This window comes from Ammodytes marinus (genome assembly GCF_949987685.1).
Source record: "Ammodytes marinus genome assembly, chromosome: 10".
NCBI classification, from domain to species: Eukaryota; Metazoa; Chordata; class Actinopteri; order Uranoscopiformes; family Ammodytidae; genus Ammodytes; species Ammodytes marinus.
Genome location: NC_137214.1, coordinates 15,859,704 through 15,885,534, shown reverse-complemented (window position 1 = coordinate 15,885,534; position 25,831 = coordinate 15,859,704). Strand labels below are relative to the sequence as shown.

The 25,831-nt window shown below is 39.6% G+C and overlaps 2 protein-coding genes across 2 annotated transcripts; both read left to right on the top strand.

Annotated features, from left to right (window-relative positions):
* The first annotated feature begins 1,570 nt into the window (after window positions 1-1,570).
* On the top strand, window positions 1,571-12,972 carry xpnpep2 (X-prolyl aminopeptidase (aminopeptidase P) 2, membrane-bound). The gene is made up of 21 exons (XM_080035950.1): window positions 1,571-1,690; window positions 2,251-2,312; window positions 2,596-2,706; window positions 2,844-2,907; window positions 3,682-3,786; window positions 4,223-4,309; window positions 4,477-4,620; window positions 6,094-6,195; window positions 6,730-6,811; window positions 6,912-7,113; window positions 7,639-7,728; window positions 8,102-8,211; window positions 8,427-8,504; window positions 9,026-9,097; window positions 9,193-9,253; window positions 9,627-9,696; window positions 9,874-9,978; window positions 10,115-10,174; window positions 10,786-10,862; window positions 11,000-11,089; window positions 12,489-12,972. The coding sequence occupies exons 1-21, from the start codon at window positions 1,642-1,644 to the stop codon at window positions 12,687-12,689; spliced, it is 2,022 nt and encodes a 673-aa protein (XP_079892076.1). The 5' UTR covers window positions 1,571-1,641; the 3' UTR covers window positions 12,690-12,972.
* A 2,601-nt stretch (window positions 12,973-15,573) lies between these two features.
* On the top strand, window positions 15,574-24,984 carry sash3 (SAM and SH3 domain containing 3). The gene is made up of 8 exons (XM_080035956.1): window positions 15,574-15,739; window positions 17,696-17,791; window positions 20,041-20,175; window positions 20,874-21,009; window positions 22,203-22,360; window positions 22,791-23,003; window positions 23,096-23,240; window positions 23,877-24,984. Exons 1-8 carry the CDS (start codon window positions 15,677-15,679, stop codon window positions 24,146-24,148), a joined length of 1,218 nt encoding a protein of 405 aa, XP_079892082.1. The 5' UTR covers window positions 15,574-15,676; the 3' UTR covers window positions 24,149-24,984.
* Window positions 24,985-25,831: the final 847 nt, after the last annotated feature.

Below are 25,831 nucleotides of genomic sequence, written 5' to 3'. Positions count from 1 at the left end.
GTTCATACTTCAATACTTGATTGATTGTCATTTTAAATGGGTTAGCCAAGCTTACCTCACAGGTTGAGAAAGGGGGACGTTTTACATTAAAGGGACTCTTTAATGAAGTTTGACACCTCTGCAGCTTTACAACTTCCTTTTATATTTTCATTAAATGTAATGCCCACAGACACCTTTATAACTTACTAGGTAGAGTGAAATCTACTCTGATTGAAAAAACAGGTCGATCTAACAGCTCTGTGATCCCTCTTTATTACTCATGTCTCAATTCAGCACCACAGCACTGCTGCTGGAATATCTGCCAGGTTTTGAAATCATGATCAAAGTCAGTGGATCCCAGGGCAACACAGAGGTGTCACCTAAAACAAATGTATTCACATCAGTCAGTTGCAATTTCAGTAAATCACAAGCTGCATGTGCATATATTTGGTGCACCATAATAATAAACCAGCAATGCAATAACAGACCGCTCTGATGCTCCATGGACTTTATGTGGTTGCTGTGCTCTGACTCATTGGCCCAGTGATCATTTGAGAGTCATGTCTGTTTGCATAATAATAACAATAATCTTTATTTGTAGAGCACTTTAGGAGCTCATCAAATGCATTAAAGAAATATATAATCAAGAAGATTGATACCACTTTCATGTCTGTGCGTTACAGCGGCTGGTAGGCAAATTATGTTACTCTTGGACAGTGCCAGGCTAAATGTTTTTCCAGTCATACTGAGCTAAGCTAACAAGCTTCTGGTTGCAGCCTCATATTTAATGGACCCGCTCAAAAGCAAATAAACATATTTCCCTAAATGTCAAACAATCTGTTTGAATGGTCCAGAACAAATTGATGTAGAAACAAAGTCCAGTAAAATAAATTACGACCTGAAATCATGTTGGAAGACAGACTGATATAGTCCTGCTATAATAATGTTATCCCCCTCCTCCTCCCCCTTCCTCGTTTCCTTTCTCCTTTTAGCTAAGTGGCATTTTACATTTGGCTTTAATACAAGGATTTAAAAATACTGTAAGCAAATACGCTTTCTATGGAAGTCTGCCAGATTACATGGCTTTGCCTATAATCTTTCGATCTGCAGGCAGATATGTGTTACATGAAAATTCACAAAAACATGAACATCTACACATACAGTATGTACTAACAAATACTCACTTTCCTGTCACACACAGCCAATGCAGCGTTTGCATGTCATGTCTTATTAGTTCAAGCAACTTGGATTTAAGCAGTGAGGACGTGGGATTTATTTGATCAAAAAATCTCGGGGATTCCTCAGGGTCTGAGTTGCATCATGGGAAAGTGAAAAACAATGAGAAGCCTGGAGGAAATAAACATGTGGATAGTAATTGTGGCTTGGCAAATTGTTGTAGGTCAAGAAGCAAAGATATATTCCTAAGAGCCAAGATACACCCCAAAAGCCCCCACACATTCCCTTCAAAGATCCCCAGAGAGAGGAGATAGGAAGTGGTGGCGGAGGAGGAGGAGAGAGATAGAGGGACAGGGAAAGAGAGAGAGAGAGAAAGAGAGAGGGAAAGGACACCCACACGCACTTTCTCACATACGCTGCATACAGTACACATCGGAGCACCTGCACTGTGTGTGAATCTGTTTGTGACGGGCTCGTGGTGCCAAGATGCCTTCCTGTGCCTGGTTGTTGGCCCTGTCCCTGGCAGCACTAACAGGTAAAAAAAATAAAAAGTTCCTCTTTATCCTCACTTATCAGTGTGATGTGAGTGACAGGTCTCTGCTCTCCGTGGGAAGACTTTCATTGATCAACTGTGATATTCGGTATGTCTGTGTTCTATGATGACAGAAGCTGTGAAGGGAAGCGGTGGACAATGTAAAAACACATCACATAGATAGATGGAATGAGACTGTGTAAAAACACTTTTTTGGAAAAGTAAGCCTAAAACATTTCAATCTGCTAACTCTGTTCATCTTGGTTTTTATCAGGATTTCTTTGCTTAGCATTAGATTGAGAAGGAAAATAAAGCTATGTCTCATACTCTTTTTTGATGTTTAACAAATTGTTTCCTAACATGGAAGTTTTCTTACTTATCTTCATTGATTGAATTACTCTGAATTGCTCCGACTGTCACTGTGCCTGAAAATATTCAGCCCGATGAATTGCCAAAAGAAAAAAGAGCAGCCCCTTGATGCTGAGCTAAAAATGTGCTTGCATAGCTCAGCTCAGTCACAACCTTCTCCAAGGTCTCTTGTCACCGTATGCTTCTGATTTCAGGAAACTCATTTGGTGCTGCTGCATACGAGCGATCTGAAAGGAACTGCTCCGTGTCCCCACCGGTGAGATCACAGTATTTTCCTACCCGTAATGTGTTGCATGAATCCTTTAAAGTTAATAATTACTGCACATGTTCTACCGTTAATGATTACAGTGGGAGATAAGGAAAGGGATGAATCAGCAGTTCTTCAGGTTTCAATTAAAGCTGGAGACTTTTCACACTCTCCGTCTTGTGTGTGTGTGTGTGTGTGTGTGTGTGTGTGTGTGTGTGTGTGTGTGTGTGTGTGTGTGTGCGCGTGTGTGTGTGTGCGTGCATGCGTGCGTGCTTGTGTGTGTGTTTTACAGTACCTCCCCAGCACAGCAGTGAATACCACTCTTCGGCTGCAGGAGTTACGAGAGCGAATGCTTCCCCTGAATATCTCTGCCTACATTATCCCTGGCACAGACGCTCATCTGGTACATCTGCTGTCCATCATAATTAATTCATGTGATCTGGGTTCAAACCTTGTTTGTGTGTGCACCTGTGTTAACCTACTCTCTGTGTGTGTGTCTCTCTCTCTCTCTCTCTCTCTCTCTCTCTCTCTCTCTATCAGAGTGAGTATATTGCACCACGTGATGCCAGGATGGCCTTCATGACCGGCTTTACAGGCTCCGCAGGTACAATCCTTTTTTTTTGCCTCCCTTTCTTTTTTCTTCATCCCTCTCCTCCTCCTCCTCCTCCTCCTCCTCCTCCTCCTCCTCCTCCTCCTCCTCCTCCTCCTCCTCTTCCTCCTCCTCACTGACTCAACTCCCCATGTCTGAGTGCAGCGGCCATGCAGTTCCTCCACTTTCATCCAACATCCTCGCCACACCAACACAGCCTTCTCCTCCGTAATCATTTAGTTTCATCCCCTTTCCCCTCACTGCATCGTGTCTTCCCTCGTATTAATCATGGGCGTTCTCCTTGGCAGTGCAACTTGACCATTAACTCGTGAAATCAGTTTTTTCACGGTAATGGTGAACATAATTTATGATCATGCATATTTCTATACTCAGCTGTGGCATAGATGAAAAGAAAAGAAGATGGGTGACATTTAGTGAAGTGCTTTTTTACACCAAGCCAAACCTTTGCCAAAAACCCATAAAGAAAAAAAGCCACATTATCTTTGACCTCCAAGAATCAGACACCCAAAATTTAGATTCAGGAATCCACTCAGCTGTTGCTCCTTAATTGTTTCATGCGGAGGCACAACAGTGGAATGATAATGTAAGACACTGATTATATATCCACCACACATATCTCCTCGTTGCTATCTGCCCGACACGACAACATTTTTCAAGATTAGCTGGCAACTCACGCATTTTTTTCGAAGTCAACTCTGACATTTATAGCTGTTTATAATTCACTGTCACTGCTGTCCATAACGCAGCTGCTGTCCTGCATCTCTCCAGGCACCGCCATAGTTACTCAGACCAAGGCCACCCTGTGGACAGACAGCCGCTACTGGATTCAAGCTATAAGACAGATGGACTGCAACTGGGAGCTGGAAAAAGATGGTAGTGTAGTGACTATATTGTGATTCCTTGTTTTGTGGGAAAAAAAGTGCCCAGCTGTTTTCAGAAAATGATTTTGAAAATAAAAAAGTTTTGTGACATTGACAGCACTCACGCAACTTAAGCCTTAACATGTTTTGTTGTCTGTTTTGGTCAAGAAGTATTTAGGTTTTCTGAAACAAATAAGAACATCGAAAGAAACCAAAATGTGTAGTCAGTTTTTACTTTAGTTTTTTGGAACTGACACATTGTTTAATCTTTCTATCCAGATTTTGTTGGAAAGCAATTTGTGCAAATGGGACTTATTACACATGAAATTTCATACACATTTTATGGAATTATTTCGGAACCACAATATTCTCCGCACATAGGCCAACTGGATTAATCCAGTCAAATCCACTGAAGTCAATAATAACTTGTTATGTGTGGTGTTCCCCAGGATCTGTCCGCAGCATAGCTGAGTGGCTTATCGCTGAGGTTCCCCCAGGCGGCAGGATCGGCTTTGATCCGTTCCTCTTCTCTATCCGTAAGTCTCTGCCCTCCATCCTTCCTGTCGGTCCAAGTCAACGTCAATAAAAGCACTCACCCAAGTAGATGAAAAAGTATTGATGGAGCCTTCAGACGCCACGCAGATGGTTTACTCGAGATTGATTCGCTTCCCTGTGTGTAATCATCTGCAATTTCCCCCATTAGTAAAGCAGGAGAATTACAACATGAATCTGGACTCGAGCAATCGCATCCTCAAGTCCATGCCTGATAACCTGGTCGACCAAGTGTGGAAGGACAGACCGTCTGTCCTGAATGACAGCCTCACTCGCCTGCCAGACAGAGTCATAAGTGGGTCTCTTTGCATGGACTGCACAACACACACACACACACACACACACACACACACACACACACACACACACACACACACACACACACACACACACACACACACACACACTGTAGTCTGCTGGCCTGCCTGTGTGGTGCCCTTTATCAATGTGCTGATAATTTCCTGTAAACAGACAGTGATAAGAGGCACCAAAAGCACAGCCATAAACAGCCTGTTCATGTTTTTATGACTGGCAGCCAGATGAAGTGCTTAATTTGACAATGGAAAAGCCTCTAGAAAAGGAAGTTGTCTGGACACACATGAGCGTTATTAGTCTTTGTGGTCGGAGTATGGACAAATGGAACAAATGGAGAGCATCATAAACTTAATGGTCTACTGTATGTGTGTCTATTTGACTACATGAAGTAAGACAGCATCCCACAAGCAGTTTTAAGCTTAAATACCTGCTTCACCGGTAGGAATATGAAGGTGTATTGAACTCTGAGATCATATAGTATAAATGTGCAAAAAAAAATTAAACCGGTTCATCCCAGCCTGAGAAAAGGCAGAATGAGTGTTTTATGGTCTCATTGTCTAACCCTACATTTAACTAGTGTGACATCACACTAGTAAAAATGTATCAGCTGGGCCAAGGGAAGACTGAGGAAAGACTGAGGGAAGAAAAACCTCTTTCATTATATTATAATTGCGATTTTATAATGATAGAACACCAGTTCTGTATGGGTGAAGTATTCCTTTAAGAAAACCACCAAGTTACTGAAAAAGCCCTGCTGCACTTAGTTAGTTAAGGAGGGCACTAAAGCGGCACCAGTCAATATTTCTAAATAAACAATGGGTCAATTGAGAATGTGTAATGTGAAAAAGTGTTGCTCTGTATCATCTGACTATGCAGTTTTCCCTTCGCGCCAATGAGCAATTCAGTTTTTTTCAGCTCATTATTTAGAAGTTACTTTGGTGCTTCACTTGCACCGCTCTTGTCAACCCTGTTTCCAGCTACAGCAGGCTGCAATTTCAGCAAAAATCCTGTAATAAGCCCTCAGCACCAAAACAGACACAGTTTGCAGCTGGTGAACATAGTGCACCTCTTGATGGCCAAATATCTCCCCTGAGAACTTGGTGGAGTTAAAAGGTGAAACAAAAATCACATCCAATCTTTTGTTTTGGATGTAAAGCTAGAAACATTTACATATATCAGTTAGACTTGATTTCATCAGACGGAGATAAACACAACTCCAAATGAACGAAAGTGTCTACTGGGTGCGTAAATAGGCAACTGCTTGCTTAGCAACTTAAATATCGGTGTTGTGGTTTCAGATCGTTTGCACTGTCCCCTGACGGCAGAAATAAAAATGCAGGTTTTATAAGAATTATGAAGAAATACAACATAAAAGTCAAACTCTAAAAAAATGAGCATCAAGTGTTAATGGTCTTGTGGAAGCATATAAAAAGTAAATTGTGTGTACTTGCAGAAAGGTCATGGCAGGTGAAAGTGGAGCACATACGGAATCAGATGAAGGAAAATCCATATAAACCAACAGCTCTCATGCTGTCTGCCCTGGATGAAACAGCCTGTAAGTAACTCACACCTTGGTGAATGAAGCTGATCAAACATGTTTCCATAAACCATTTTGCTGATTTCAAAAAAATGCTGCTGAATTCGCTGAACACTTGCATAAATGGCTTTACAGCTACTCTAAATGTGAATTTAATAATTGTGGTTCATAGTTGAATCTAGACAAACATTCAGCTATTGACCACAGAGACAGAATTAAATTGATAAAAGCTAAAAAGAGATTACAAAGGTAGATGTGCAGAATTACTACTGTTTTTTTTTGACTGATTTGATTTACTGTATGCAGCTTGGACGTTCAGTTCAGCACTTTGCAAATGGGCAATGTTTATTTGGAAATATCTCTCTTGTAGCCTCCACAGGAGGACCGCTGGGCTTCAGACCTTTCCTGACTTCTGATTTCAGAATTAGCGCGTCTGTTTTCAATGACTTGCACACAGATAAAGTCACGTACATCAGACAGTAAACAGCCTGTCTGGATGGAGGAAGAAGATGATGTGAATGAATGGGGTGGTGTATGTTTTTCTATTTCTAGGGCTGTTTAATCTGCGTGGCAACGACATCCCATTCAATCCTTTCTTCTACTCCTACACACTGCTTACTATGGATCAGATCTGGTAAGTACATTTTTAGGGGATTATGTGTGAATATCGTCTTATCTGTCAAAAAATGAACATTAACCATGTCGTTTATTAATCTTGTCTTGTGCTGTCCCAGGCTCTTTCTCCACACGGACAGAGTGACAGCGGAGTTGAAGGCCTACCTGAACACCTCCTGTAGCGGGTCCCTCTGTGTGCAGCTAAAAAGCTACGACACTGTGCTGGATCATCTGAAGATCTATGTGGCCCAGCCAAAGGTTAAAGTGTGGATTGGCACAGAGTACACAAACTACGCACTTTATGAGATAATTACGCCAGAGGTATGCAGATTTATTGATTTCATTACATTTACTGTACTGCATAATTTCATGTTATTTGATGTTGTTTTTTATATTAAAAGAAATGCACTGTGTTTTTGCTGCATGGTATCATGAAGGCAGCTGTAGTGGTGTTGTGGACAAAAAACCAGTTCTTATGTAAAACAGCACTAATCAATCAATTATTATATACAATGGATCAAATGTCTATATGAGATGTGAAAGAAGGTGCTTGTGGTGAAGAATTTATCACCTGACAGTTCCCCTCAGCTCTACAAAGTGTTTCAGCTAAAGACTAAATTAAATGGAAAGTACATATTTAATGTTCTGTCTTGTGTTCATTTTTCTTTATCTCTTGTTACATAAAATAATATGTCAAAATAATCAATTAATGCCTCTCTTTTCCACTTCCTGTGAAAATATTTTCGATGAGTCATCTTTAACCCATAAATGAACTATAAAGTATATATGTATTTTAATTAATTATTATTGTTTTGATTTGTCTTTTGTTTACATCATGTTCTATAGGAAAAACTAATGACAAGCGCCTACTCTCCTGTGCTGACGACTAAAGCGGTGAAAGATGAGACCGAACAGCGAATCTTGAGGGATGCCCACGTATGTCACCTGCACACAAACACACTCTGGTTATATACACATGCACACACGATATAAAAGGCACAAAAGGATATAAAAACTCACAAGTGAAACCCTTGGGTTTGTATTTATGAATCTGGATTTGTAAGCCCGATTTGAGACCATTATTATTCCAGGAATTCAATCTTTACTGTGAGAATGTTTGCAAATACATTAATGAATCACTTTCAGTGAGAGCTTGAACACTTCAGTGAACACACACCGTGGTACATCTGTTACCCTGCCATTAGATGTCCAAACAGCCCCACAAACATGTTGTGTAAATTGTCTGTGTGTATGTTGATGTGTTGCTGTGATTGATTCTGAGGCTGTGTGGCGTTGTGCTTCTGTGTAGGTTAGGGATGCAGTCGCGGTCGTCCAGCTGCTAATGTGGCTGGAAAAGGCAGTGCCACAAGGGAAAGAAACTGAGCTGACTGCTGCAGCTTACGTCAATATGTGTCGCAGGTGAGTGCACCAGGAAATGTGCGAGATTGGGGAGAACTGAGATTCCAGAAATAACAGAATATGAGTGCTGTCGAGCCCTTGAAAATATATTATACAGCAACGCAAAAATGGACACTTAGGTTTTTACACATTCGTTTAAAAAAGAAACTAGAGGAATTATGATTACACTCTGTTCATAATAAGCTTTCACAGCTAATGTAAAAACGTCATTGCAGCAAACAGAAGGACAGCAGAGGCCCAAGCTTTGACACCATCTCTGCAAGCGGACCTAATGCTGCACTTGCCCATTACAGGTAAGATGTACTCATATCCATTCTCTTCTTCTTCATTTAGATCATCCATTTATGCAAATACCTCTCCTTTGACTGTAACTGTGGTTTTAGATGTTTTTTTCTAATGTTACTGTTAAATCATATTTTTTAAACAGATTCTTGTATCTCTTTCTATTGGTATGATTTTTTTTAAAAGACAAAAGTATTTGCTACTGTTTGAGTGACGTTTAATACAATTACTGAGCCTTTTTTTTCAAATTAAGTTTTATAAATGTGAGTTTTGTTGACAGTCAGCTCAATATTTCTTGTTTTTTTTGTGAGCACTTTTATGGACGCCCTCTTAATAAGGCAAACACATGCCTCCAAAAATACTTAATACTAAAAAGCCAACTCGAAGATTGGAAATAAGTTAAAAAAATTATAATAATTAAAAATGTAAGCAACTGTATGGAACAAATGTAACACTAGTGTGGTTTAAGAACTCTCAGCTGACATCTGAAATCTGCAGTGCCTCTGGTTATTTCCTGTTTTCTGTGTCGCAGCCCTACAGCAGAAACAAGCCGTAGGTTGACGGTTGATGAGATGTACCTGTTGGACTCCGGGGGCCAGTATCTGTAAGTAAAAACACACTCTGATCACAGTTTCACATCAGTTTCACATCACATCGCCCGCATTTGAAATTAGTCATCCTGTGTTTCACTACTAACAGAGACGGCACCACTGACATCACTCGAACAGTTCACTGGGGCTTGCCTACAGCAATGCAAAAGGTAACACTTTTACTACAAAGATATTAAAATGAGAGTGTTTGAAGGGATATTTACATATTTCTGTCAAAACAAAGAGAGATTATTAATCACCCACGCATCTGTCAATCAGGAGAGTTTATCTGTGCCCCTCCTCTTCTGTTCCTGTTGACAGTATTATATATTATTTAAGCCTAAGGCTGCTGCTATCGATGTATGAATGTCTGGGTGAATGAGAGACAAAATTGTAAAGATCTGAATCTGAATCTTTGGATAAAAGCGATAGATTGCAAAAGATTGCTTGATGCAGTTCATGTATCATTTAATGCCACATAATTCAAAATATCCTTTTAAAATATTTATTTCCCTGTCAATAACCACATGTCCCACTTAACAGGAAGCCTTCACTCGAGTGCTCATGGGAAACATTGAGATTTCTCGGACCATCTTTCCCCCAGGGACAAAAGGTGAGAACAAAAAAACATGTATGCACATTTAAAACATTTGAAATGTTTCGGCCCTAAAGCTTTTCCTAGTTTCACCAGTAGAGAGCACTGTTCCTCCACGTGCCAACATGTGACAATGTTTGAGTGGATGAGTTACAGTGATATCCAGCAGGATGTGTGACTTTTGTTTATCAACAGGTGTAAACATGGAGATGCTGGGCCGCAGGGCATTGTGGGAGGTGGGCCTGAACTATGGCCACGGTACCGGTCATGGTGTTGGAAACTACTTTGGAGTTCACGAATGTAAGTTTACTTTAAACATGAAACAGCTTGCAATGGATGTGTAAAAGTGATATAACACATATTATATGTTTGTTTTCTCAGTTTTTTTTCTATCATGTTATCTGCATTTTAATGTAATATTCTAATAATGTTTCAGGGCCTGTTGGCTTTATGAGCAACAACATTCCCTTCAGTTCAGGGATGTTCACATCTATAGGTGAGAAACTGCATCACATCAACTACAGATAAAAACAACATCATCAATTTAGATGAAACCAACTTTGTATCTCATAGCTCAAATCAGTGGAAATGCACGGGGGGTCCTGGCCCTTTTGTTTTGGATTGTCTGAGTGCCCCTTTTTAAATCTTTATTCAAACCACTGTATTTAACCCTGGACCTCCAGCCATATTGCCATACAAAGGGCATTTGAGCAGCTTCCTTATCCTCTGTGGTAACCTTTGGACAAAAATTAAGATTGTTTTGTGTGTGTGTGTGTGTGTGTGTGTGTGTGTGTGTGTGTGTGTGTGTGTGTGTGTGTGTGTGTGTGTGTGTGTGTGTGTGTGTGTGTGTGTGTGTGTGTGTGTGTGTGTGTGTGTGTGTGTGTGTGTGTGTGTGTGTGTGTGTGTGTGTGTGTGTGTGTGTGGTATGACCTAATTCAGCCAAAACCAATATTCACCCACATTTCTGGGGGCTGAGTTGTTGTTGTTCTTACATAGGAGGTGCCCTTTTTTCATTTTCTTGCCCCTCTCCCTTAGAAAGTATGTGCATGCCACTGGCTCAAATGTCAAAATGCAAGACAAATGCAAATTATAATTATTTTCTTTAAGAACCCGGATATTACAAGGAAAATGACTTTGGGATCCGCATTGAAGATGTTGCTGTGATCGTTCCTGTTAACACAAAGGTAGATTCAGAGTGTTTGACCTGAGCAAAGCTTTAATGATAATCTCGGATTGTTTCGATGATTTCTCAACTTGTAATATTTATAAGCAACATCAAGGTAATGTAATTCCTTTGTGAATGTGTTTTCCCTACCCTTAGTATGGTCATAACTACATGACCTTTGAAACTGTGTCGCTGGTCCCGTATGACAGGAAGCTGATTGACACATCTCTTCTCAGCTCAGAACAGGTGAGAAATGGTGTTTGACTGCATAATCCTCTTCTTGTTAAGAATATTGAGCAGTTACTGGAAATGGAACAAAGAGGAGTTAATTTACTTCCCCAAAGAAATGATCAGTTTCCTGTTTAAAATTGTAAATGCCCTTGGGGTTATAAAAGTGTGATAACCATGGTGATAACTTTCATTTTCCTGCTTTACGAGCACTGGTTTCCTCTTAAAATCCCCCTTTACACTTCGAGTCGAAGCTACTCTGCAGCTCAACGATCAAAACATTATTCGAGAAAAACAAAACCACGTGTGAAAGCAACCTCCGAAGTCTGTTTCTTTTTATCCAAAGGAGGAAATGTAGCATTATTGTACAGAAAAGCCCATTGTAAAATGTAAATGTTTCTGAGGTGGCAGAATTTGTGTTAATTTTTTTCATGAGCCCCAGTTTATTAAGTGTCGGTACACACAATAGGCTCGAGTTAAGAAACGTTATCCTTTTACATTAACTCAAGTACTTATTGGTACAATTTGGGGTCCTTGTACTTTATCCAGCATTTACACTTTATGTCACTTACTGTAAAACTTTACGCATTGCATTTTTCAGTACAACACATTTACGTGACTTTTGCTTTTAAGGTTTTCCTGAAAAAAATATGATTTAAAATACAAATGCATCATTAAAGATTAAACCAGTAGTTTGCAACTTCTTTGGTTGCCCACACAAAGAACCCTGTCTAGTTTAGGCCCCTTGACATGTTTTTGAGTCTTCTTTTGTCTTGTGTTGATCATCTCACAATCCCTCAAATGTACCATGTGAACTTTTGAGGGACCTGACACCCAGGTTGGTAACCATTGGATTACCTCTAATTGAATTTTAAAATAGTTCAAATTAGCTTACCAAAGCAAATGTTCCTTTCACATTGATGCAACAGTATTAACAATTTAGTAAGTTCACATGTAATGTGCGACTTCTTTCTGCAGAAAAATTACTTTTGATAATTTAATAAATAGTACATTAAATGAAACCTTTAAGTGATAATACTTCTGTTATTTTGCTTAAGTATGAATTCACTTGTTATATAGTATTTACATATTATTATCATAGAAATATAGCAATTAAAATTTATTTTGTATTTATTATTATATGTGACCAAGAGGCAGAACGTAAACCCACAACAAAAGTGGTCCAAGTATTGGTCCAAGTTCTGATCCCTGTGATACATCGTATTCGACTTTAGACCCGTATTATACTGTATTCCCATATACATATTATTATATATTTCTATATATTCAAGCCTCTGTTTACTTCTGATTTGGAAAAAAGTTAATTCATTTTATCTTAAAAGTTATTCAATGATATTTGTGGCTTAACATGCCAGCAGGGTGCACCTTTGTTGAAAGTGATCTGTTCTCCCTCCAGATTCAGTGGCTGAATACATACTATGAGACTATCCGAAAGCTGTTGGGTCCTGAGCTGGACAAACAGGGACTAAGTGAGGAGAAGGACTGGATGCTCAGACATACAGAGCCCTTTGTGGAGCATGGATCCTCTGCGTCTATCAGTTCGTCCTCGCTGACTCTCATCACTATGGCTGTTTCTTTTCTCCACAGCATCATCTGAGCTGTCTTCATCTCTCTTGCACTGACTTGCTCTGTAACATTACTGACTTGCTCTGTAATGTTACCCCTATGCAACCTCCTTGGAGCTTCTGCACAAGGTTGAGAGATGCACTGCAATTTAGCCTTTTTTTAATTGAAGGAAATGTACTTGTTAAATTATTGAATATCTGATATGGTAATGTTCTGTGTCTTCAAATGATCTTTTGATGTTTTTGCATTTTTGGTTTTTAATGGGATGTATGCAGCTGATATAATTTCTATTTTATTAAAGTAACACTCTTTGCAACAAAGATGTTGACTCAAGTCATGAATCTGATTTACTTTTTACTTGAATACTAGTGATTTGTGCCTTTAATTTAAGATAGATAGAGCGGACTTCCCTCTTACAGTTGATATACTATTGCCTGGAAACTGTTCTGTCAGCGCCTCTTGAAGGTGTGAATATTCTGCCCTCACATCCCGCCCTGCATCATCAATCTGCTCTCAAACACATGCATCACTAGAAGCACACGAAGAAACATTTCATTCCTCACAGCGTTCAGAAAAGGCATATTTTTCCATATCCGGTTGGTGTTTGTGGTAAAGAGGTTCTGAAAAAGAGGAACAAATGGTATGAGATCATTGTTCTCTGTAGAAAAAAGTCTCTTCTGCTCTGCATTTGAGTTGCGTAGTTACTGTTACATTTCAACATCTTTACATGCAGTCATCTCTGGCGATCACCGTCCTCCCAGCTGTGATCAAAATGAACTGAAGTACATTTAAGTGCCCTTTTGAGTTATCAGCAAAAAATCTATTTGATAAAAGTGATGTTATAAGTCAGTGGTAATCACCGAAATGCATTGTGTGCCTGGTAAAATGTGCAGAATCCCATCTGATCAAACAATGCAACGCAGATGCTTTCAAACCTTTGAAATCCTGTTTGGTTTTGCCAACGTTTCTGCGCTTCTTCGCTCGTTAGCGCCACCAATGATTGACTGACAAATACAATTGGTGTTATGTACAAAACATCCCACATATGATTACAAATAATACAGACCCGCTTGCTTACGTATTGCTCTACAGCGCTACTAGTGGTAAAAAAAATAGGAACCTTTATGTGCTGTTTCAGGCACATTTTCTGGTACTTGACACTTGTTTATGTAGCACATCTTGTACACAGAAGCAATTCAAAGTGCTTTACATAAACCATTTAAAAGAGAAGGAAAAATAGATGATAAACGAGGGAGACAACAATCTAAAACCAATGAAGAACAAAGCGAGCACAAAAGCCACAATGCATAGAGAAAAAATTTAATATCACTTTGTAACAGCAGAGGCCATTTTGCTAGGTTGTGGAGCCATAAACTACAGTCTCTTGTTTAAGCATTATCAGTATGATCGCTCAGTTAAAAGCAGAGATGAACATGACGGTCTTCAATTTAGTTTATAAAGGTAGCAACCTTTTGGGCTGATTTAATTTATTCAGAAAGTGTATTCCAAGTTAGGGCAGCATAAAAGACTAGAGCACTGAGAAAAGACGGTTACAGTATCTATCCTACTGGAAAATAAAAAATGTGTACTAATATTTTTAGTGCGTGCTGGGACATGTAGCCTCCGAGCCTAGCTATATTTTTAAAATGATAAAAAGCTGATTTGGTTATTACACTTATATGGGAATAAAAGTCTAGATATGAGTCAATGGTTACATTTAAAATACATTTTAAACATATGATCAGTTTATAAAATATTATACATTGTTAAATGAAACTTTAAAGGTATATACAGTTGTATGTTCATGCATTACTGTTACTTATAATGGGATAGTTTTATTGTGTAGTTTTGTTAGTTTTACTTCTCTCACCACTGCCTTTTCTCACTAAACTGTGGCTGATTTTTTTCATCCATTTAAGTTCTGCAGACGGATCAGTTTGTTGCCAGCCTTCAGTCGAGTTACAGGAAACTAAGACTGGGCATCCTTCTGTCATGTGGTTTGCTACCCCACCAAAATAACAAGCTAAATTTGACTTACATTGTACTTCCTTTTACTACTGATGTTCCCCTGGTCCTGCAGGCTTAGTCTTAAGTCAAAAGCATGCATATTTCTGTGACTCATTCAAGCTGTTTTGGTCTTGTGTTTTTTATGGTGTACTACCTCACTTGAACTTCAGTGTGTCTGGGCTGGCTTTGTCTCTCAAACCCCTTTTTGAATACTGTTACTGTCCAATGTTGGATGAGTTGGACTGTGTGCACGGCAACTTGTCATGTTGTCATTGCCTCCTTTATCTGCGGCAGGCCTTTGCTACAGCTGCTCTAGCTGTAACTGAGTTTCTAAATACTGTATGTCATCTTTATGTTTCTTTCACTTCAACACTTTAGGTGTATTGACACATGTATGCTCATTCAAAACTGCAGCTAAAAGCTGATTGGGCATATGGCTCCCAAGTCAAAAGTGTCTGTGTTGCATGGTAGAGATCTTTCCTAGCTGCAAGTTCACTTCAACAATCTGCTTGAAAACTGATGTCTGCAGGAGTAGATAGATGTTAACTGTGGGTTGTATTCATGCTCCTCACTTCAGTTGTGACACTATGAAGACAATAGAGCAAGAAATAGCTCTCAAAACAACTTCTCCTCACTGTTGAACCTCTTTGGAGAGCTTTTATATGACTTAACATGTGAAATATGAGTACTCTGAGGTCGATTATTTAATCGTACCAGTGTCAGTTTCAAGCCACAGAGCCTCTGGCACACAGGACTGAAAGATACATGTCAAACCGAGCTCCGAAAAAAGCATTTGCCTCTTCTGTATCTGTGTGGCCACGTGACTTCCTCTCAGCTTCTGCACCTTGTGCGGCTACAGTGGAGTGCAAGCGCTACCTCCCTCTACATGTTTTTTGTTGTATCTGACAACTTTGACAGCAACGGTGCAGTGACAGAAACCCTTGCTGATTACAACAATTGTAGCTGCTCGCCAGGGCTTTGTCCGAAGAAATCCCGGCTCTGTAGAAGAAGATGTTGAGGCGAAAGCCCTCCAATGTGTCAGAGAAGGAGAAGGAGCCGGTGCAGAAGAAGAAGGTGAGCAAAGTTTTCGGCAATTGGTGTGTTTTGGAAGGGTGATTGATTGATTGATTGATTTGATTACAGTTAATGTGCTCCATTTGAGCTTTTCTAAATGTAAATATTTTAGACCTTGGTCCTGAATAGGTTTTTGGCACACACTTGAAACACACTTGGATCTTTTTCTCTACAATGTTAGGTACAGCTGTCTTTGTGTGCACATCATTGCAACACAGGATGTCTGCTCAAGTTGGTGCAACCTTTGTGGTGAAGCTGAGCAAACCCACACACAAAAACAACCAAAACTTAAAGTTCTGTGCAGTCTTTTTTGCTTAAAACAGATTTCTTTTAATTTTTTTAAAGGTATTTTGTCTAACTCCTCTCCGGCTTCTTTGTACTATTTTAGAAGGGTAGAGTTGGTCTATTCTGGCGGGGTGATGAATCATTGCTGCGAGATGTAGCTTGAGTCACAACAGGCTCTGTGGCTTTTGGTGCTTTTCGTCTCCAGCTGCCACCGTGAGAGCGAGTCTCCCACGCTCGACCCCAGTGCCCCTTATTTTCCATCAACATCTGATCTCCTGTGGTCTAATTCACGCCTCATCGTTACACGTCTCGTTGCCCTTGTTCTTGTCAACCGTCTCCTAAAGTATTATGGTCATCAGCGCCATAATCGAGGCTGCAGAACATCATTGTTCTACGACACTGCTCTGTAATGATTAGCGATAATATAGGATTGATTCAGCTATGTGGGTTTTCTCTAAGGGAGGATAACTGACACAGGCGAAATTCGTGAGAGCCTCAAACTAAAGATAATTTACTCCCTCGACTACACTGGTGGTTCATTTCCTCAGAGACACAGACCAACATCAGGCTCCAGCACTGACTGAAAGTCTGCAATGATTGGCTGCAAGCAGTTTGCCCGTGTGGTTAAAGACTTTGAGAAGGATGAGCTGCGATAAGATTTTGCACATGTGGTTATGTGGAAAATGAGACGAAGAATTTCCACCAGACCTTGAAGAAACTCTTGAGGTTTGACAATTATGCGAAAGACAAAAAACTTTGGCCTTTTTGGATTGAAATAAGTCTGAATTTGAGACGAGCTGAAAGGAATCATTGCTTGATTAGCTGATTGACAAAAAAATCAGTAACTATTTTAATAACTGATTGATCATTTAAGTCATTGTCAAGCAACATTGATCAAAATCCCCCAGTTATACCCCACCCATTAAGAGGTTTTGGAGTGTTGGTTTTCAACAAAACGAGAAATTCCTCTTTGGGGTTCGTAAAATGAGAGGCAGTGTTCACTTTTGACATTTTTATTGACCATATGATATGATTCATCGAGGAACTAATTGATGGCTAATTGATCATGAAAAAATACCTAGACCAAACAATTTTAAAGCATATGTATCCCCATCTCTATTCTTTTTCAAATTAAATTAATACATTTTGAAACATTCATCTTTATTCTGGCTATGAGTCAATATTTAGCTTTTCCTGTTAACATGTCATTATAAAGTTTAAAAGTTAAACTTTTGAATACAAACTATTTAAAACAGGGACTCATGATTCATCACACACATAATTTATTTTGTGTTTCCTGCTAAACTACAACGATATATGAAGTTTTTCTACAGTTTTGCTACAGTAACATCTGCAACACCCAGACGTTCAATGACACAGATTCATGACTTTATCTCTGATCATTTGTGAGGACCGACAGTTGTTCCTTCTGATAAGTCCCTCTGCAGATTCACTCTGTTCACACATTTGAATAGAAAAGAAAAATGTGTGTGCACGCACAACCACCAGACCAGCAACATCAGTTTTGCACTGATAACCACCAACAACGGATTGACGTGTTCGCTGAAAACATTTCCTTTGCTGTGACTCAAATAGTTTGATTACACTGCTCTTGGCTCATCATCTCATTATGAGTTTTTTAAATGAACGCAAACCTCTGTGTGTTTCCAGCTCACTCTGCAGAGGTCCAGCAGCTTCAAGGATTTCATGAAGCACAAACCCACCTCTCCTGTTGCGTCAGAGAAGGAGTTCACCTTGGAGGAGAATGTGAGTCTGAACTGGTCCTCTCAAGCCATACACACAAAAACACACAAACATCCTTATCAGACTTTCAAAACGTCACTGTTTTGAAAAGTAGAAGTATATATCTTACAAACTCTTTGTTTTCCTAGTTCCTACATGCAAGTTCTCTAAGATGTATTTATCATAGCAGAGCCTGCCCGAGGCATAAGCGAACTAAGCGGTCGCTTAGGGCCCCCGACCGCCAGGGGTGCCCCCTCAAAAAAATAAATAATAATAATATATATATATTTTTTTTTTGTGTGTTTGATATCATATTATGCAAATGTGAGTTATCATACAAAAAAAGGAATAACATGTTTTGTTCTAGATAACTGATAGCCTAAAAATGTAATCAGTTCATCTGGGAGGTAATCCGAAATTATCTGATCATGTCACGTTCACATCCATGCACAGTGTGTATTGAGTTTATTTAAAAACAATTGGAAATGGGGCTGCCCTCAGTTGCCCATGCGCTGTGTATAGTCTATAGCCTATTTCAGCCTCGTCTGTGGAAAAAAAGATACAGTAGCTGGACAACAGAGTTCTTCTGCTTCGTTCCTCTCACTGCATTTAAACGCATTCATTATATTACAGAGAAATATGTCCAGTAAAAGAAAAAGAGCAACAAGCCCAACCCAGAGGACCCTCCATAATATTTTATTTTATATTAATATTTTTATGGAAAATCCATGTGTCCTTCTTCAATAGCTTCTAATTCATCTGACCCAGTGTCTCCAAATTATTTGTTCACACAACATTTCTCAGATTTAGCCTCTTAATTTTCCTCTCAAAATGCACCAGATTCATGCATTTCACTTTAAAAAGGTTGAAAAAATCTCCCGGGGGGGCATACCCCCGGAACCCCCTAGGAGGGTCTGAATCTCGGCTGTCTAATATTTCCGCACAGCTGCACAATGGAGGCGCTAGCGGAAAACACTGGGTGTGTGAATGATATTTAACAAAGATCTATGGTTTCAGCAGCGCTAACATTGGAGAGGGGCCCCCTAATCATATTTCGCTTAGGGCCCCATGAAGGCTTGGGCCGGCTCTGTATCATAGTGTTCCTCATTCCTCTCACTGTGACAGTTTCTTCCAGCCACTAAATGACAAGAGAGCAAAGTGCCGACAGACAAAGCAGAAATTGTGATCAGTTACGGCTGGAGTTCACGGTTCGTGCTTCCTGCTGCAAGAGAGAGGGTTCGGGTCGGCATATTAAAATTCACAGAACTTCAATAACTTCCCCATAACATTTTGCGTACAGTGAGTGGAAGTTGGAGGACAAATAAAGCGCATAATGTGCAGGGGTCAGGGGACAAGAGGAAGTAAGAAGGAGAAGCTTTGCACAGAGCCCAGATAACAGCAGCGTGCAGACAGGATGTCCTCGTGTGTGAGCCAGTCAAGCAGAGAGCCTCTTTGTCAGACAGACGGCTGCAGAATCAGCAAGCATTTAACCAGCAGTCTGACAGTCCTCCCCCAGAGAGATTAGGCCCCTTTTATCCATTTAATTGATTTATATTTCTATGCTAAACTGTTACATTCCTCTCATCATCTCTGCTACAGTTAACTATAATGGACATTCACTACCAGAAAATGATGCGCTAGCTGCCAGTTTGTAGTAAACTAGTAAGGATGATGTTTGATGTTTTAAAAGTTTCAAACTAAATCTCTAAATCTAAAAGCACCTTAGAACATTTCTTCTTTGTTTTCTTTGGCAAATTAAGAGGAGTCAAACTCCATGCCTTCACAGAACATTTATTGTGATAAAGTGCCTCATAAAATTACTGAAAACATCATTAGCCTTCATTACTGAGCCCACATCCCCACTGTGTTTGGCTGCAGACAGAGTTATGGTTGGTAACGCTCTCAGAAACTCTGCACCTGGTGTGTGTGTGTGTGTGTGTGTGTGTGTGTGTGTGTGTGTGTGTGTGTGTGTGTGTGTGTGTGTGTGTGTGTGTGTGTGTGTGTGTGTATCAACAGTGTATGCAAACCACATTACCACAAAGGTATAGGTTTGAATAATTTACTGTGAGTAATTTACTATGAGTCTGCCACAGTGAGAGCTGATGAAAGTCAGTGGCATAGTTTTGTCATTTTTGAAATTAATTCAAAATGACACATTGTTTAATTCAAATGGGGTTGCACAACATAGTATTATCTCCTCAAATATCTTCACCCATACACCACAAATTGTTGAAATATTTCAGAGTTGTTATTTTTTTCTACTCACATCTCAGGAGCCGGAGGGGCTAACAGCAGAGGGAGCAGTGAAAAGTGGCAGCAAACTGGGCAAGACATGGCGCAACGTTATCTCACGCACCATGACCCGCAAAACATCCAAGATGGTGCAGAAGGCTCTGGCTGAGGAGGGGGTAAATCTTGTTCATAGTTACACTCACAGTAATCTTAATAACATCACAGTAAGATCACAGTCATCAAACAGTTACAATTAACATATGTTAAACCTTGTAATTAGTGTGTATTGCATTGCTGTTGCGTGTACACACCTTGAGCTGCTTGTGGTACAAAAGGTGGAACATGTCCCCATCTAGTGGACAAATGTGTGTATTTCCTGCTAGTTAAAACTTGTACACTGCTACAAGTCAGAGGGATGATTGTACTTTTTACTACGTTAATATGGCCGATTTAGTTACACAAAACCCATAATAACAATATGACACAAAGATTAAACTTACCAACAGTACTCAAGTAAGTTCAAATCCAGATTCCAGGCTCATATTGACCTTGAGCAAAATGCCTTCCCTCAGGGGGCATTTCAATTATAGAACCTGAGACTGACAAACTATTCCAATGAAGTTATCAGACTAGTGGAACAAACTAATCTATAATACATCAATAAATAATATCATAACTCAAATGGTTAAAATTAACCTTTTTCTGCATTTCTCAGTTTCAGGGCTCCATATTAAATATTAAATGACTGTAGTTTTTAAATAAGGTTTCTAAGGAGAGCTTAAACTTCAGTATTATTTCATCATTATCAATTAAATTAACTCAAAGGGGAATTTACCTGGCATCTGACATGCACTGCCGTTCTCTGTGTCTCCAGGGTGAGAGTGGCGAGGAGCTGTCTCCGGTCTCCTCTGATTGGCTTCCAGATCTGAGTGCAGGACAGAGGACGTCTGTTTGTTCCACAGGGTCGGAGGACACCCTGCCCAGCCCCATCACCCGCCAGCTCTCAGGCAGTGAGTTCCAACTGAGAGAAACTGTGGAAAAAGACCTCATAACTCCAGAAATTGATTTGAATCTTTCATAAGTATCACAGTAATAGTAAATTCAGTGATGTGTGTCTGTACACATTTGATTTTTCTATAAACCGGAAATTTTCAAATCTAATTCTGCATTATTTGATGGGAAACAAAGGCGCAACTTACCCTTTACTCCATGGCTCTGACTTCCTTTTTATATTCCCCAATGCATTCTGGGAACCATAGTTCCAAAAGATGGAACATGATTTTCCAACACACAGAAGTCAGACAAATAATAGAAGTGACAAAATTCCTATTGCAACAAAACAAATAATATTTTTAAGTAGTAAGGCTCAGAATAACCCATCAACATGGTTCTTGTATTTGTGAAACCCTCTCCTCTATCCATTCACATGCAGCTATTTGCAATGTGTGGAAAACATGTTGACACTGAGGTAAAGAAAAACCTATTAGTTTAAGGGCCAGATCCAGTAAAGGATTGCACCGCTTTTGCGGACGCTAAACCAGTGCAAATGAGAGAAAAAAATTGTGTCCTATCCACAGAGCACACGCAATGGGGAAATGCACGCAAACTGCTCTCAGATAGCCGAGCAGACAACGATTTGTGCCATCAGCATGTAAATGATGGGATATTCAAAACCCAGGGCAAAATTGCCCCCTTCCTTGGCAAATAAGCTTTGTTGCAAATAGCACCTAATCCTCAAAGGCCTGCGCTTATTGCAACAGGCCGTTTTAGGGGTTCAATAATCGCTTGTACTAAAGCAGCGCTATTTCTCTGTCCTCCATTTCTCTCTCTTTTATAAAGGCTTGTGAGCTTTAAGTTGTATTTAATTAATATTGAGTTATTATGGGAAAACCTTCAAGTGGGTTGTGTACTTATATAGAATTTCCAAAAAGAAAAGAAAAGAAAAAAAAACGTTCTGATGGAGCTCAGGATTATTCAATAGGTGTTGCTATATTAGAAACAATGTCACCCTATAAACCTGTGATATGTGTGTAAGAGCTGACTTCTGTGGATGTCAAGCAGATCAAAGAACATTCACCACCATCAAATCCTGGTCAATCTCTTTACGAATGATTGGCGGCCCGTGCTCAAAGGCGTAAAAGCAGACAATGCTGCCTGTAAGTTCAGGATGAGTCTGACACTGCTTCTTGTCTGTGTCCCTCAGGCAGCGACAGACAGAGCCTGGACAGCGGATACTGCCAGAGGGACAGCATGAGACTTGAGGAGAACGGCATCTCTTACACTGGACCTTTCTGTGGTCGAGCTCGGGTCCATACTGACTTCACTCCAAGCCCCTACGACGTGGAGTCGCTCAAACTCCAAGTGAGTCTCTGTGGACATCTTCCTCGCCACCTTTGATTTGGCCCCCAGCCTCTAGTGCTATTTTGCCAAGTCCCCTTTTTAACCCAGTGAAACAAGAGGGGTAATTTTGATTATTATCCCTCAAGGCAGATTACCAAGACTTTCAACTACATAACCCATAACCACATTACAAATGTTAGATTGAAATGTCTTTCATGTTCTTTGCTGTGCTTCTCCCCATGTCACAATTCATTTTGAGAGAGATGTGTGTTCATCAGTCAACTGAGAGGAGTATTGAAGTAAAGACTAACAACATTATAGTGATACATTAACAACAAAAAATGTCAAGGTCTTTATTTTGTTCTTCCTTCCATCTGTATTTATGTATTTCCTTTCTGGTAACAATAGTCATGGCAAAGCCTGACCTTTATGTGTCGTCTCTCGCTCGCAGAAAGGAGACATCATCTACATAATTGAGAAGCCGCCTGTGGGAACCTGGACCGGGAAGCTCAACAACAAAATGGGCTCCTTCAAGTTCATCTATGTCAACCTACTGCCTGACGAGAGCCCGCCGGTCCGGAGGAGACATACCAACAGTAAGACTCGCCGAAGCAAAACCAAACCCAAAACCCTGGAGGAGGTGCTGGATGTCATGGGTCTAACGGTGAGATGCACTCTGAAAACACCATTTGTTCCACTGCAGCAGGACTTGTTGTCATGGATATTCATCTATATGTTGGTATTCTTGTGTTTAAGGAGCTGAGTTCTCTGCTGTCAATGCACGGTTTCCAGAGCCTGGAGGACTTTGCAGGACTGAAGGAGTCTCACCTGAACGAGCTGAACATCACCGACTCAGAGCAGCGCTCCAAAATCTTGAATGCCTCGGAAATGCTGAGAGACTGTAGGTTTTCATTTCATAATTAGGAACATTTCTGTTTACCTAAATAAACTGTGATTGTACATTTATCACTCAGTTGCAAAGCATTACACCCATTGTTAGTTCTTAGGCTCAGTTGCTCGAAAAGGCATTCTGACATCTCAGCTTGTCTGTGTTCCACACAATTAAATGAATTATCCAAATTTGACAAGGAAAAACAACTCTATGTTTACTAGAAGCAAATGGGCATGTTTCTCTCTCTTTTTGTCAGTCCTAAAGCCAATCTAATTTAAATCCAAACTATGTAAAATAGACTGACATGATCTGAAATGTTCAATTTAAAAAAAAAATGTTACACTCAACATCCTTGCATTACTGCATTTTACAAGTCACATTTGTTTCTACCTTTTAATGGAGTTGGATTCACAGTGAAGTCAACCTGCCTACAAAAAACACTGAGGAAGCCAAAACAATCCAACCTGTTCAGCTAGTTTTGAAGCGACAACCACATGACTACGATCTGAGCTAACTTATTTTCAGCTGATAAAAGGATTCATTATATTATTTCTGTAAAGGTAAAAAAATGTACTCAAAGATTTTAAATGAGCAGTTATGTATTAAAATGATGTATTAAAATGTGGTTCTCTTTGCCCCATGTAGCTGATGAAGAGTCTGAGCCAGAGTTTGAGGACAGATCTAGGGAGGCCGCCAAGGATCCCAGGGATTCGGGCTGTTTTGAAAGCTCAGAGAATCTGGAGAGTGGACGAGAAGAGCCCAAGGCGGAGGAGGAACCCCAGGGTGAAACATCAGAGAAGCAGACAAACCAGGAGGAAGAGGAGGATGACGAGCAGCAGCAAGAGGAGAACCAAAGCGAGCAGCTGGAAGCCATGCAGGAGCAGCTAGGGGAGCTGACAGTGGATGAGGGATCTTGAGCAAGTGGAGGAAAAAACTACTCAAACCTCTTTTTAATCCTGGTTCTAAGGGACTCTGTTGACGGAGATTTAAAGCGGTTGCAAATGTCTCCTCATTATAAGAAAGCGACTGGTGATAGGAACAAGGTTTAAGGTTGAATTACTGATCAAAGATGATGGTGTCCATCTACCGTAATTCAGTTTGCTTGGACTGTTAAGCAAGCCGCAGTTTTTTTCTTCATTTGCCACGGCTCAGTGCACTGTTGAACATGTCATGTTTTATAAATTTTTTGTTGTTTGTTGTAGTTTTTCTTCTGAGAACATCATGAAGGTGTCTGTTTATGTACCAGCAAATCATTTAAAAAATGTATCTTCATTATGACCACTTTGCAGTTATAAGGGAGGGGGATTTGTTTACAACTGTAAAGTCTGCAGTTAGTTTACAAAACATATTTACTCTACATGTTTTGTATTCTATGTATTGAATAATTCTATCATCATCCAATGAAAATTGTTTTTAGGCACCTGGAACCAAACGTAAGACTAGAATATGTTTGTAGACTAAACTGTGGGCTCTGCTGCTGTAAACAATAATGGTGAAAACAGAAACGTTAAGGTAGCTTTCTAACTTCAGTGTTCAAGTGATCCAATTGTCTTGTTAGTAAAGTATGTTTATTCAGTTAAAAGAATATATCTTGGAAAATGTTCACTTCTCTGAAACACCCAAAGTTGCATAGTGCACCTTTAAGTCATTTTTATGTGGTGCAGTTCTAAATAAATATGAATGTAAAATATTTCCATGTATTTTTCATGTAATGTGAATTGTCACTCCCAAAGGATTTTTGTTATCACAGGAAGTGCTGTAAATAGAATTTGAATAAAACTTTATTAAGTGAGATATTTTTGATATAACATTATGTGACAATAATTATTACTGTTTTCTTTAGTTGTTGCGGTTTTTAGGAAGTTATGAAACTCTATAATGATATAAATCTTAACTCAGTTATCAGCATATGGAGTTTGCACAGTTCACCAATAAGGTCCGGCTGCGGCCTGTACCAGACATGCGCTCTCCACCCACATGCGCTCTCCACCCTACTAAAACCTGCGGTCTCTGCCCACTTAAACAAATCAGTGGTTCAGCATGTAGGTTTAATATGGATAAATTCTGAAATAGATAAATATAAAAGGATATAAAACATTCTATAGGCTATGTCATGTAACACCCACCCAATTTATCAGCTAGGGCTAGAAGCACCTTCTTGAAAAAAGCAGTAGGTTTTAAATGGATGACTTCAGAAGTAAATGGGCTATGTAAATAAGGATATACAATATTCTATATAAATTCACATTGTGAAGAGTAAGACAGAGTAAATATAGCCAATTATCTGCCATATAACTAGCCTATAATTATACAAATAGAGCCAGAATAATTGTTTTTGGGACAAAATTATTTTATTGACATTAGAAATTGAAAAAAAGCAGTAGGTCAGCATGAAGGTTTAATATTGATAAATTCAGAAATAAATACAGAAAATAAATACAATGTTTTATATAAATGCATATTATCATGCTCACATGCTCCTAGTTTGAAACATTATCAAATTTAACAGCACCCCCTGATGTAGACTGTGAAATGAGATTAAGATTCCAAGAAAAAAGCTAGTGAGTGGCCCTTTTAGTTACGATTATTTTGGCAGGTAG

What these genes read in the sequence shown, in the direction of transcription:
- sash3 (XM_080035956.1), top strand. Translation starts at nt 15,677, where the DNA reads ATGTTGAGGCGAAAGCCCTCCAATGTGTCAGAGAAGGAGAAGGAGCCG. An exon ending in TGGAGTCGCTCAAACTCCAA is followed by an intron (nt 22,361 to 22,790) that starts GTGAGTCTCTGT and finishes TCTCGCTCGCAG; the next exon opens with AAAGGAGACATCATCTACAT. An exon ending in TGGATGTCATGGGTCTAACG is followed by an intron (nt 23,004 to 23,095) that starts GTGAGATGCACT and finishes CTTGTGTTTAAG; the next exon opens with GAGCTGAGTTCTCTGCTGTC.
- xpnpep2 (XM_080035950.1), top strand. Translation starts at nt 1,642, where the DNA reads ATGCCTTCCTGTGCCTGGTTGTTGGCCCTGTCCCTGGCAGCACTAACA. An exon ending in GTCCCTGGCAGCACTAACAG is followed by an intron (nt 1,691 to 2,250) that starts GTAAAAAAAATA and finishes TTCTGATTTCAG; the next exon opens with GAAACTCATTTGGTGCTGCT. An exon ending in ATGAGATAATTACGCCAGAG is followed by an intron (nt 7,114 to 7,638) that starts GTATGCAGATTT and finishes CATGTTCTATAG; the next exon opens with GAAAAACTAATGACAAGCGC.